At 41.2% G+C, this 14178-nt stretch overlaps 1 protein-coding gene across 3 annotated transcripts in view; it reads right to left on the minus strand.

Moving 5' to 3' along the window:
• Positions 1-14166, minus strand: part of UEVLD (UEV and lactate/malate dehyrogenase domains) — a 53035-nt gene extending 38869 nt beyond the window's left edge. Inside the window, exons 1-3 of one of the 3 annotated variants that reach the window (XM_055416015.2) lie at positions 14018-14166; positions 5738-5822; positions 226-291 (exon numbers count right to left, since the gene is read on the minus strand). In XM_055416015.2, the coding sequence (XP_055271990.1) occupies positions 226-291; positions 5738-5822; positions 14018-14059 (193 nt within the window). In that variant the 5' untranslated portion in view covers positions 14060-14166. Of the gene's footprint in view, positions 1-225; positions 292-5737; positions 5823-14017 lie in introns of those variants that run through there. The other 2 variants (XM_055416016.2, XM_088832082.1) reach the window with 2 other exon arrangements.
• Positions 14167-14178: the final 12 nt, after the last annotated feature.

The following is a 14178-nucleotide window of genomic DNA, read 5'->3' on the forward strand; positions in this document are numbered from 1 at the left end:
CAGGATTTGATTCCTGGTTAGGGGAATGAAGATCCCACAAGCCACGTGCTGTGGCCAAAAAAATAAATTAATTAAAAATAAATAATTACTTAATTAAAAATCAACCAGCTTTTTAAAATGTTCTTTAAAAAGAACTTTGAGAATGTTATGGAACTAAACAAATACAAGTTCTAATTAAATTGCTCTTTTAGAAAATTCCCACATTTTCTCAACTTCCATACTTACCCTGATATATCACAGGAATAGTACCAGTGAAATTCAGTAGGTCTTTCTGGGAACTATCTTTGAAAACTAGAAGAAAAAAAAGTCCCAAAAAGTGCAATCAGAAGTAGGAAGAACTGTATTATGAACGTGTATGCATGCACATACACACATACAGAAACACACAATTTGTAAATACCATAATCTAGGAACCAGTAACTACACTGACAAGGGCAAAGTACTAAATGATGTTCTCTTAGAAAGCAGAGCAGGTAGCTGAAAGAACACAGGACTTTGATATTAAATACCAAATTCTTGGCTTGCTTTCCTACTTAGAGGTGATGGAAGAAACTTTTACATACTGAGATATGGGGAAGTCATCCTGGCTCATACATTATTTAACTTAAGCTTTATGCTAACTAGAATAGCCAGTTTTGTGACCCCTTAAACATACATTGTGTTAAATTTGCCTTAACAGTGAAAGAAAAGGATACATTGTCCAGAAGCAAAGTATGTTTGTTTTGAAGACAGAGATAAATTCCCCTCTTTCCTAAAACATCAATGCTAGTACTCCTTCAATGATCAAGTTCCTTTCACAGGTGTCAAGGCCATGTTGACTCACTGTGTGTATGCTCATCTTTTTTCTGAAACCTTGAAGGAATGAACCCCTGTCACGTTTGATGCTCTTTGCTCTGACATATAAAACTGTGCTAAAAACCATGCTTCTTCAGACTAGCCCTTCAGAACTTTATGAGAGGCTATGATCCTCAGCTTGGCTTGAATAAAACTCCTTTCTGAACTTCCCTGGTGGCTCAGTAGCTAAGAATCCACCTGCCAATGCAGAGGACACGGGTTCGATCGCTGGTCCAGGAAGATACTACGTGGCGCACTGCAACTAAGCCTGTGCACCACAACCACGGGGCGTGCAGGCTGGAACCCTTGAGCCACAGCTACCAAGCCTGAGTGCTGCAGCTCCTGAAGCCACCGCAGTGAGAAGCCCCTGCACCACAACGAAGAAGACCCCCCACTCACCGCACCCAGAGAAAGCCCCAACAAAGCAATGAAGACCCAGCACAGCCATAAATAAATAAAAATTTTTTAAAAAAACCTCTTTTCTATTCCTATTACAGACTGTTTATTAATTACCGCCATCAACAGAGGCATGTGACTTTTGGTTACTTTAATCTCTTTGACCTTCAGTTTCATTGTCTGTAAGATAAAGACTGCATCACAAAATTGTCACAAGGATCAAATGAGACCATGTGAAAACCCATTATAAGAAGTAAAGGATTATAAAATGTGTGGACGCTATCAAATAATTGTCAGGTCTAAGTAACATCAGTTAATAATCACTTTCAGATATCAGATTATAAATTTTATAATCAGAAAAAAAGGTTTTATTTTTGAAAGTGACCTTCCAGAAAGATTACTAATAATCTTTGATTTCTCAAAGTCTACTATTCTCAACCTTTTTTCAGTCTTCACATTGCTGAAGTTTCAACTTATCCATCAACGATTGGAACACACTGACGGAGAGCTAATGCCCTAATTTCTGAACTGGATACAGAAAACACTACATGTGGTTTCAAACTCTCAAACTGCCTTAGAACACGGTCCTTTCAAGATCTCAGTAGCTAACTATACTACTTGGGCAGTGCAAGAAAAAAGTCTAAATAGATTTGATGACTTATCAGAAAGGGAGAAGAGGAAAAGCTAGGCTAACAGAAAACCCAAGGCCAAGAGTGTACATAAGTACACATATTGACCTGAACTACATGAGTGAAAGATAACAATGGGTGAAGGGTCGCTCTCAGGCAAAAACTAAAATGGACAGGGGAGTAGAACACAGATTGTTTCTCGGGGACACAACACTCTGGAAATGTGGTACAGAAACTACAGTCATTGTCCATGTAAATTATTCAAAAAGCCAAAAGAGAAATGATTATAACACATGACCAACACTGTCTTTAGTAACAAAATGTACATTGGCAATATTAATCCTACAGTTGGAGGGCTTAATAGAACCATAGCTCACTTCTCTAGATGAGAGAAAAGAGATAATTAACTAGTACAACAAAGCTTTAAATCTATAAGATGACGGAAGACATCATAAAAGAACATGTATTATTTAAGCAGAGGGCAAGATGAACATGAGTACAAGTTCCAACCCCAAGCCTAACTAGCTGTGTAATCTTAAGCAAGTTATTTAAACTCTCTGAAAACTGAAGATGGTAATACTCACCTCACAGTTCTGGTTGTAAAAGAGTATGTAAAATAATATAGATAAAACATTTGGAAACATATTTGGTGTTCAACAAACAGTAGCTGTTAAATCCCCCATCCCAGGCATTTATGTACCAGATGCCAGGGTGTTATTCAAGAAAGGCAAGAAACAGATGGGTCAGAATCTCATCACTTATTCCACATATAAAATCAGCTATTCTTTGGCCATCATAAAAAATCTACAAACAATAAATGCTGGAGAGGTGTGGATAAAAGGGAACCCTCTTGCACGGTTGGTGGGAATACAAATTGATACAGCCACTATAGAAGGTGGTATGGAGATTCCTTAAAAATCTAGGAATAAAACCACCATATGACCCAGCAATCCCACTAGTAGGCATATACCCTGAGGAAACCAAAACTGAAAAAGACACATGCATCTAATGTTCACTGCAGCTCTATTTACAATAGCTAGGACATGGGAGCAACCTAGATGTCCATCGACAGATGAATGGACAAAGAAAATATGGGACATATATACAATGGAATATTTACTCAGCCATAAAAAGGAACACATTTGAGTCAATTCAAATGAAGAAAATGAACCTAGAGTCTATTATACAGGTAAAGTAAGTCAGAAAAACAATTATCGTATACTCATACACACATACGGAATCTAGAAAGATGGTACTGACGAACCTATCTGCAGAGCAGCAATGGAAAGCTAGTGGAGGTGATGGAATTCCAGTGGAGCTATTTCAAATCCTGAAAAATGATGCTGTGAAAGTGCTGCACTCAATACGCCAGCAAATTTGGAAAACTCAGCAGTGGCCACAGGACTGGAAAAGATCAGGTTTCATTCCAATCCCAAAGAAAGGCAATGCCAAACAATGCTCAAACTACCCCACAATTGCACTCATCTCACATGCTAGTAAAGTAATGCTCAAAATTCTCTAAGCCAGGCTTCAGCAATACGTGAACTGTGAACTTCCAGATGTTCAAGCTGGTTTTAGAAAAGGCAGAGGAACCAGAGATCAAACTGCCAACATCTGCTGCATCATCAAAAAAGCAAAAGAGTTCCAGAAAAACATCTATTTCTGCTTTATTGACTATGCCAAAGCCTTTGACTGTGTGGATCACAATAAACTGTGGAACATTCTGAAAGAGATGGGAATACCAGACCACCTGACCTGCCTCTTGAGAAACCTGTATGCAGGTCAGGAAGCAACAGTCAAAACTGGACATGGAACAACAGACTGGTTCCAAATAGGAAAAGGAGTACGTCAAGGCTGTATATTGTCACCCTGTTTATTTAACTTATATGCAGAGTACATCATGAGGAACTCTGGGCTGGAAGAAGCACAAGCTGGAATCAAGATTGCCAGGAAAAATATCAATAACCTCAGATACGCAGAAGACACCACCCTTATGGCAGAAAGTGAAGAGGAACTAAAGAGCCTCTTGATGAAAGTGAAAGAGGAGAGTGAAAAAGTTGGCTTAAAGCTCAACATTCAGAAAACTAAGATCATGGCATCTGGTCCCATCACTTCAAGGCAAATAGATGGGGAAACACTGGAAACAGTGGCTGACTTTATTTTTGGGGGCTCCAAAATCACTGCAGATGCTGATTGCAGCCATGAAATTAAAAGACGCTTACTCCTTGGAAGGAAAGTTATGACCAACCTAGACAGCATATTAAAAAGCACAGACATTACTTTGCCAACAAAGGTCCGTCTAGTCCAAGCTATGGTTTTTCCAGTGGTCATGTATGGATGTGAGAGTTGGACTGTGAAGAAAGCTGATTGCCAAAGAATTGATGCTTTTGAACTGTGGTGTTGGTGAAGACTCTTGAGAGACCCTTGGACTGCAAGGAGATCCAACCAGTCCATCCTAAAGGAGATCAGTCCTGGGTGTTCATTGGAAGGACTGATGTTGAAGCTGAATCTCCAATACTTTGGCCACCTCATGAGAAGAGTTGACTCACTGGAAAAGACTCTGATGCTGGGAGGGATTGGGGACAGGAGAAGGGGACGACAGAGGATGAGATGGCTGGATGGCATCACCAACTCGATGGATATGAGTTCGTGTGAACTCCGGGAGTTGGTGATTGACAGGGAGGCCTGGCGTGCTGCGATTCATGGGGTCGCAAAGAGTTGGACACGACTGAGCAACTGAACTGAGGCTAATCACATTTGGTTCTCTCTTATTATTTATTTATTCTTCACTGTGCTGGATCCTCACTGCTGCGCAGGATTTTCCCCAGTTGTGGCTGTGGGGGCCACTCTCTAGTAGCACCGTGTGGGCTTCTCTCTGCAGTGGCCTCTCTTCTTGCGGAGCACAGGCTCTAAGGCATGTGGGCTTCAGTAGTTGCAGCACATGGGCTGAGTAGCTGTGGCTCCCAGGCTCCAGAGTACAGGCTCAACAGTTTGGTGCATGAACCCATGCTCCCTGCATTGGCAGGCAGATTGTTTACCAATGAGCCACCAGGGAAGCCCCACAATCGGTTCTTAAAAGCAGAGAACCTGGGTTTCCCTGGTAGTCCAGAGGTTAAGAATCTGCCTTGCAACATAGGGGACACCAGTTCAATCCCTAGTCGGGGAAGACCCCCCATGACGCGGGGCAGCTAAGTCACATGCCACAACTACTGACGCCTGAAAACTCCAGAGCCCGTGCTCCACAATGAGAGAAGCCACCACACAGAAAAGCCCAAGCACTACAACTAGAAAGTAGCCCCTGCTTGCCCCAAGTAGAGAAGGCCCGTGTGCAGCGATGAAGACCCAACACAGCCAAATAAAATAGATTTAAAAAACGTTTCTTTTTAAAGCAGAAAACCCTTTCTGTGGAGATTTGTGAAGGATGGTCAGAGAGATGCAAATTGCTAGCTTTAAAAATGAAGGAAGGTGACTCTCAGCCAAAGAATATGGGTGACCTTTAAAAACTAAAAAAGGTAAGAGTCTTTTTTGTCTTTTTTTTTTTTTTTAAATCTCCCAGAACCTCCAGAAAGGAAATAAGACCTACCAATATTTCCAACCTACAGAGACTTATGCTGGGCTTCTAGCTTACAGAACCATAAGATAGTAAATTTGTTTCAAGACACTCACTGTATGCTTATTTGTTATAGCAGCAATAGAAAACTAATACAATACAAATTTTATTAACTTCAAGTTTCCTTAAAAACCACAGGTCATAAAGTGTAGTTCAGAATCAGGGGATTAAAGAGAGAAATGAGAAATTACAATACAGTTATAGCTCTCTAAGAACAAATAATTAATAGTTTAATAATGCAGCAAAAACTAGAGTAAATGATTCTTACCATAGGTATCCATGGAATATCTGAAATGTGGGAAAAACATGTTTACGTTCTTTAGTTCTTCCACAGTTAGATCCCTGAACTTGTACTGAAAAGAGAAAAATGAACACAGAATAAGAATAAAACTTTAGACAACGGAACAATTACAAATTAACATTTAACTGAACACTTACTATGGGCTAGGCCCTGGGCTCTGAGTTTTACAACCATGAATGGTATTTGATTTAATCTCATTAATAACAACCCTTTTTCACTTGCACACATTGGAGAAAGAAATGGCAACCCACTCCAGTGTTCTTGCCTGGAGAATCCCAGGGACAGGGGAGCCTGGTAGGCTTCCGTCTATGGGGTCACACAGAGTCGGACACGACTGAAGTGACTTAGCAGCAGCAGCAGCAGCATGAAGTAGGTAGGGCTTATAACTGCTCGACTTTATAGAAAATGAAAGCTAGAGGCTCAAAATAGCTTGCTGAGTTAGATAGCAAGTGAAACGAGAGCTCAAACCCAGTGCCTGGACCTTTAATATCTATATGAAATTACACTCCTGACACCATGGTTAAAGATCCACCTCTCATGCCTGAATACCTCATTCACTTGAGATACCTTGAATTCCCCTTCCTGGTACTACAACTGGGTTTCAAAGAAAGAACAGAAAGCATGCAAGGGTTTGCAGTCAGGCTGAGAGAACTGTCTCCTCATTCATCCAGATATAGTCTCAGAAACACTACCCTGGTTGCCCTGTGGGGAAAATAATTTAACTTCCTTGATCTTTTCTCATTGGCAAAGAGAAGGAGACTCCTAGACTCCACCTCTTAGATTTGTGCTGGGGATTAAATGAAAAAAAAGTATGTTAAGAGTCTATTACCATTCATTGAGAAAACAATCAAAAAGAATAAAATACTTAGGAATACATTTAACAAGATGCAAAACAGACTCTAAAAACTACAAAACACTGTTGAAAGAAATTAAAGTGGGTCCAAGTAAAGTTATGACCAACCTGGATAGCATATTAAAAAGCAGAGACATTACTTTGCCAACCAAGGTCCGTCTAGTCAAGGCTATGGTTTTTCCAGTGGTCATGTATGGATGTGAGAGTTGGACTGTGAAGAGGGCTGATCACCGAAGAATTGATGCTTTTGAACTGTGGTGTGTTGGAGAAGACTCTTGAGAGTCCCTTGGACTGCAAGGAGATCCAACCAACCCATCCTAAAGGAGATCAGTCCTGGGTGTTCATTGGAAGGACTGATGCTGAAGCTGAAACTCCAATACTTTGGCCACCTCATGCGAAGAGTTGACTCACTGGAAAAGACTCTGATGCTGGGAGGGATTGGGGGCAGGAGGAGAAGGGGACGACAGAGAATGAGATGGCTGGATGGCACCACCGACTCAATGGACATGAGTGTGAGTGAACTCCGGGAGTTGGTGATGGACAGGGAGGCCTGGCGTGCCATGATTCGTGGGGTTGCAGAGAGTCGGACAAGACTGAGCGACTGAACTGAACTGAAGTAAATAGAAAGACATCCCTTGTTGCTACATCAGAAAACTTCATATTGTTAAGATGGCAGTAGTCCCCAACAGATTCAATGATCAACAATCCACATTAAAATCCCAGCTGACTTTTTTTTGCTCATTTGCAAAAATTCACAAAGCGATCTTAAAATTCATATGGAAATTCAAAGAACACAGCCTAAACAATCTTAAAAAAGAACAAAAAAATCAGCAGTCATACTATAATCAAAAGACAGGCTACAATAAGAAAGACAATAACAAATGTGGGAGAGGATGAGGAGAAATCAGAACCCTCTACACACACACCACTGCTGGTGGTAAAACGGTGCAGCTGCTGTGGAAGAGTCTGGCAGTTCTTCAGAAGATTAAAGAAGAGTTACCATTGTTGTTGCTTAGTCGCTAAGTCGTGTCTGACTCTTTGCGATCCTATGGACTGTAGCCCACCAGGCTCCTTTGTCCGTGGGATGTCCCAGGCCAGCATACTGGAGTGGGTTGCCATTTCCTTCTCTGGGGGATCTTCCCAACACAGGGACGGAAACCACGTCTCCTGCATTGGCAGGCAGATTCATTACCACTGAGCCACTAGGGAAGCCTGTTAGAGTTACGTATGACCCAGCAATTCCACTCTGAGGCATACACCCAAGAAAAATGAAAACATGTCCACACAAAAACTTGTGCACAGTTATTCATAGCAGCATTATTTATAACAGTCAATAAGGAAAACAATCCAAATGTCCAGTATGATATATCCATAAAATGGAATTCACCCATAAAAATGAATAAAGAACTGATATATACATGGATAAACAATGAAAATATTATACTAAGTGAAAGAAAACAGACAAAAAGCCACATATTAAATGACTTACATATAAAGTACAAAAATAGGCAAATCCATAGAAACAAAAAGTAGATTAGTGACTGCCTAGGGCTGGAGGTAACTAGGAGAAAATCAAGAATAACTTCTAACAGATCCTGTTTCCTCTCTCTGAATCTTTTTGTTTTCATGTACAAGATCAATTTTTCATGTGCAAGAGATATAGCTCTACCACCTGGCAACTTCAGCATGAAAGTATGAAAATCTCATGATTAACATTTGTAAAAGTGAGGTATTAAATGAAATGTGTATACAACAGTAAGTGCAGACAGGAAATGATGAATCGACAGCATATCAAAGTTACAGAAAGGCCTCTGAAAAGAGCTGTCTACAACTCACATTAGAGTCTAGAATGGTATAGAAAAATAGAGCGAAGGAGGAAGGTCATTTTAGGAGGCCATTTTGTTCTGGGGAAACAAATTGGCAGAAGAAAAAGCATATCATTTATTAACAACTTGAAAACAGAAAACTCTTACTCATCTCTGCATTTCCCCACAGCAATTTGCACAGGGCATGCCTTCAATAAATGTAGGCTAACTGGACGGCAGCCAGCAAAGAGACAGTCATACAAGTAGGGTGGATATAGAAAGCAATTATGATCCACAGGAGCATCAATCACTAAGATCACTAAAATAAAGGGTCGACCAGTATTTACCACAGCAGGGTAAACATGAATCCCAGATTCAGTGTTCCTGATTCAGTGAAATCAAAAGTGAATGAAATCATCCCAACTCTACACATTAAACAAATGTACAAAAAGCCACACTGACGTCACTTGGATTACACATTTATTATGAATCATATCATTTCTCTTTTGTTTTCTATTTGGTATTATATGCTGTTTTCTACATTCTTAACATCCTCTGAGAATATAGTAATTAATGGCTACATAGGGATATTTACTAGAATTTATCTAATTGCAAAGTAACATGAAAGTCTGTTGAAAAAGGACAAAAGCACTCTTTGTTAGGGCTTGAAAACCCAAATACTACTACTAGTCAAATAGGTGATTTTCATTCTTGATGAAAAAGATCTATTTTATCTGTTAAAAAATATATATATTATGGAAAAATCCCTAGAGGTCCAGTGGTTAGGACTCCATGTTCTCACTGCCATGGGCCCAGGTTCAATCCCCTGTTGGAGAACTAGGATCCTGCATGCCTTGCAGTATGGCCAAAAAAAAAAAAAGTCATGTCCCTTTTAGTCTATATGAAATAGAGTATCTTCTTAGTGTAATATTAAATATAATCCATGACTATTAACATATAACCCATTATTATTCCTATACCACCTAAGAGAAGTCTATGTAGCATTCTCTAAAGATATACCTCAGACAATGCCATCTGCTTAGAGGGTGCAAGCAGCAAACTAAAGAGGAAAACCGGCCCATGAAATCCTAAAACTAAATCAATTACACTATCATAAACATCATTATGACTGGGGCTTCCCTGGTGGCTCAGTGGTAAAGAATCTGCCTGCCAGTGCAGGAGACATGGGTCCAATCCCTGATCCAGGAGGTTTCCTCATGCCACGAACAACTAAGCCCACGTGCCACACTATTGAGCCTATGCTCCAGAGCCCAGGAGCCACAACTACTGAACCCACGTGCTGCAACTACTGAAGCCCATTTGCCCTAGAGCCGTGCTCCATAGCAAGAGAAGCCACCTCAATGAGAAGCCCATGCACTGAAACTAGAGAGCAGCCTCTGCTCACCGCAACTAGAGAAAAGCCTGGGCAGCAATGAAGACCCAGCACAGCCAAAAATAAATAAATAAATAAAATTATGTATTAAAAAAATGAGTAAGACAGAAAAATTGAGAAGTTACTAAAATTCAATCTTAATCTGCTCCACTGCAGTATGCTTATTTAGTAGACTGATATTTATGAACATCAGAGTACTCCTGTATGACAGTGCTCAAATGTTGGATACTGAGGAGTATTTTATGGCATCATTTCACTTTTTTAAACAAATTAAGCATACAAATTAGGTCCAATCCTATGATTTTATGAGTGAGCAAATCTAGGTTAAGTTACCTGTTCAAGGCAACTCAGCCAGGGAAGGTAGAAATAGAAATTAGGGAACCAGAAAATCTTTCTAAAAAGCTGAAACTCCAATACTTTGGCCACCTCATGCGAAGAGTTGACTCACTAGAAAAGAGTCTGATGCTGGGAGGGATTGGGGGCAGGAGGAGACGGGGACGACAGAGAATGAGATGGCTGGATGGCATCACCGACTCGATGGACATGAGTTTGAGTGAACTCTGGGAGTTGGTGATGGACAGGGAGGCCTGGCGTGCTGTGATTCATGGGGTCGCAAAGAGTTGGACACGACTGAGCAACTGAACTGAACTGAAAGAATATATATATACACACACATACACATAAACATGTATACACATTTTGAAAAATAAACACTTATAAGCTTCCCTGGTAGCTCAGAGGTTAACGCGTCTGCCTCCAATGCGGGAGACCCAGGTTCGATCCCTGGGTCGGGAAGATCCCCTGGAGAAGGAAACGGTAACCCACTCCAGTATTCTTGCCTAGAGAATCCCATGGATGGAGAAGCCTGGTTAGGCTACAGTCCACGGGGTCGCAAAGAGTCGGACACGACTGAGCGACGGAACGGAACGGAAACCAACATACCCTCTAGTGCTGTCCAGCAAAACTTTCTGCCATAATGGAAAAGATCATTGTGTGTGCTGCTGAATACAGTAGCCACATGTGGCTACCGACACTTGTGGCTGGTGTGACTGAGAAACCCAATTTTTAATTTTATCTAATTTTGATGAATATAAAAAGCCACATGTGGTGAGTGGCTACCATACTACTGGACAGCACAGACCTTTCCAATCCCATTACATCTGTCTGGGTTTTTCTTCTCTCAACCATTCAACTGCCTACCTTAAATTGTATAGTCATATTCCTTTGCCTTTCCCCTCCATAGTGTTTATCATATTTGTGCATCCTTAAATACCACTCTACTGCTTAGCTGCTTCTTGGTTTAATTAAAATATAGTTTTGTATATAATCTCCCATTGTTTCCCTGAACATACTGTTTCTAAGATTCACTCCTATTGCTGCATATTGTAATATTTCATTCATTTTCACTGCTGCAGAGTACTGTTTTCCATGGTGTGAATGAGTACAGAACAAACTATCTTTCCATCAATGAACATCTGGGTTGTTTCTAATTTTGAATTATGAATAATTCTGCAAATGTCTCTTGCTTCATATATTATGAATCATCTATGGTATCTACTTAGATGTAGAAGGACATAAAATAGACATAATCAAATTAATTTTAAAAAGCCCAAGCTGTTTCCCCAAATGGTTAAATAACCATTTAACCACCAACAGTGGGGCTTCCCAGGTGACACAGTGGAAAAGAATTAGCCTGACAATGCAAGAGACCCCTGGGTCAGGAATATCCCCTGGAGGAGAAAACGGCAAGCCACTCTAGTATTCTCGCTGGGAAAAATCCACGGACAGAGAGTCTGGTGGGCTACAGTCCACGGGGTTGCAAAGAGTCAGACAGGACTGAGCAACTAAGTCACCCACATAGTGAGAGAAAATGGTGTTTTAATGGTCTCAATTTGCTTTTCCACGGTTACTAGTGGACTGGGCAAACACTCATTTCCCTGTCGTCTTCTTTTATTTTTCAAAAAATGATTATTCACGCCTTTTGTCCAATTTTGTATTGGTTTTAATATTGATATGTAGGCTAATTTATATATTCTGGATACCAATACTTTCTCAATTATGCATTACAATATTATTCGCCAAGTTTGTATTTTGCCTCTTCACTCTCTTCATGATGTCTTTTTATACATAAAAGTTCTTAATTTGAATGCAGTCAAATTTATCAGTCTCTTCTTTGAGTATTTTACATCTTTTTTTTTTTTTTTTTTTACATCTTGTTTAAAAAATGTTTGCATACTCTGAGTTCATGAAGATTCTTCCCTCCATTTTATCTCTGTACGTTTTAAAGCTCATCTCTTACATTTCAATCTTTAATCCATGGGGAATTTTTAGTTAGTTAGTAAGGTCCAATTTCATTTTCTCCAACATGAATAATCATTTGTCCCTGTAGTCTCCTTTCTGTAGTTTTCTGCAATGCCTCGTTTTATATAGCATTTTCAAAACATATGCGAACATGATTCTAAGCCCTCTAGTCTGCTCCCCTGGTTCATGAGTCTATCCTATACCAATACCACACCAGGTCTCAAGTCTTGATATCTGGTAAAGCAAGCCCCACACCTATTCTTCTGTACCAATGTCAAGATTATTCTTGGCCTTTTGTCCTTCCAAATGAATTTTAGAATCAGTTTGAAAAATTCCCCAAATACCCTGTTAGAATTTTGATTGGAATTGCATTGACTCTATAGATCATTCTGCAGAAAGCAGATATCTTCATATCCATGAAGCTGATATATTTATCTAGGCAGGAATATTTATAAGGCTTCCTTTGTTTTCAAGAAGATTTTTCACGTGCTCCATACAGTTGATTGATTTTAATATACTGTTTACAAAATTTGCAGCACTAAAATTATTTCTGAATATTAAGTTGTTACATCATTTGCCTACTTCAAGGACTAAGGAACTTTGGAAATATCTGCTAGCCTGACTTGTTTCTAACTGGTTTACTTAATTTACATATCCAACAGACATTTATTAAGCACCAGTGTTCCAGACTCTATGCTATGCACTGATAAAAACCTTCCTCAACTATTCTGCTCCAACCCTTGAGAAAATCACTGTCTCTCTTTTATCTTTTTCCTGCATTCCAGTCCCACCAAAATTATGAAGTTTTTTTTTCTCGTCTCAACTTCAGCAATTCTTCCCCCTGGACAATACATCACGCTTCCCTCATTGAAAAACTTGATAGAGTGGTCTTTTAATATTCTCTGAAGAGGAGCCAGAAAACCTGTAACCCTAGGTACGATGATACTTCTTTTCCTACGAGACTTACACATCTGTCACAAAAGATAAAATCATCCAAATCAGGCACATAAACAATTTCAATCAAAAAGACACGAACCCAGCAAAAACGTCACAAATGTACGCTTTCCGCACAGGGAAGTCTTAAAAAGCGTTATGAATCACTGAACTAAGAACCTGGTGGAAAAGTCTGCCTCAGACTATATAGTGGTGGGGAATCAGACAGCCTGGACCAAGGGCCTGGTGTAACATGGAAACTGACCTTAGTCACGCCCTAGAACTGCAGGTCAGACTTCTGGGTCAGCCCTCCCAGTCAACCTTTCAACGTTAAGAGGATCTCTTCTGGGCCTTCCAAGCCTGTTTTCATTCCCAAATCTACACCAATCTTTCATTCACCGCAGTTACTTAGCACCCCCGTGGTTGTCAGGCACAGGGCTAGATGGGGGAATAAATATAGCACTCTCTGTGCCGCCATGAAGTTCACCTTCAAAGAGTAAGGTCTGAATAGCGATAATTACTCCACGATGTGATAATCGATATATCCGAAAGCAAGGAGAGAGGAGGGAGTGATTCCATCTCCTAGGGAGTAACATCCGAGTCTTACAAAGGATGAACACTGCAAGTCAAAAACAGAGGGGTGCGGGTAGGGGTAGGCCCTTTCTGCTGAGAGAAAGGCGTGGTTAAAGGGATAGGCGAGAGCTGGAGCCGAGACAGAGAGAGAAGCTGGTGGCGCGAGAAGAAGGTCCAAGAGCGGGTGCAGGCTGGGGGGATCTCGGAACTGCGGGCGGGGCCAGAGCCGCGGCCGCACCGCACCCGTTCCCCGCAGCCGGCTTCAGGCCAGCCCACCCTGGCTCCGAGCCCCGAGAAAAGCCGGTAAACGCCCCGAGGAAGTAGGCCGGCCACGGGCGGACGCCCCAGGACCCCGGCGCCCCAGACTCTGCCCGGCCGGCTGCCCGCACCTTGCCAAGGAGTCGCCTGAGAGCCTCGCTGTCGAACTCCATCTCCAGCCAGGACCGCGAGGCCGGCTCCGCGACCCCACCCCAGGACCTCCTGCCGCGCTGGCCCTGGACGGAGGCTGCCGAGGACCAAACTTCCCGAGAGGTCCTAGACTCCGCCCCTT

Source organism: Moschus berezovskii, chromosome 25, assembly GCF_049115385.1.
Source record: "Moschus berezovskii isolate FMDL1 chromosome 25, NW_MosBer_1.0, whole genome shotgun sequence".
Taxonomy (NCBI): domain Eukaryota; kingdom Metazoa; phylum Chordata; class Mammalia; order Artiodactyla; family Moschidae; genus Moschus; species Moschus berezovskii.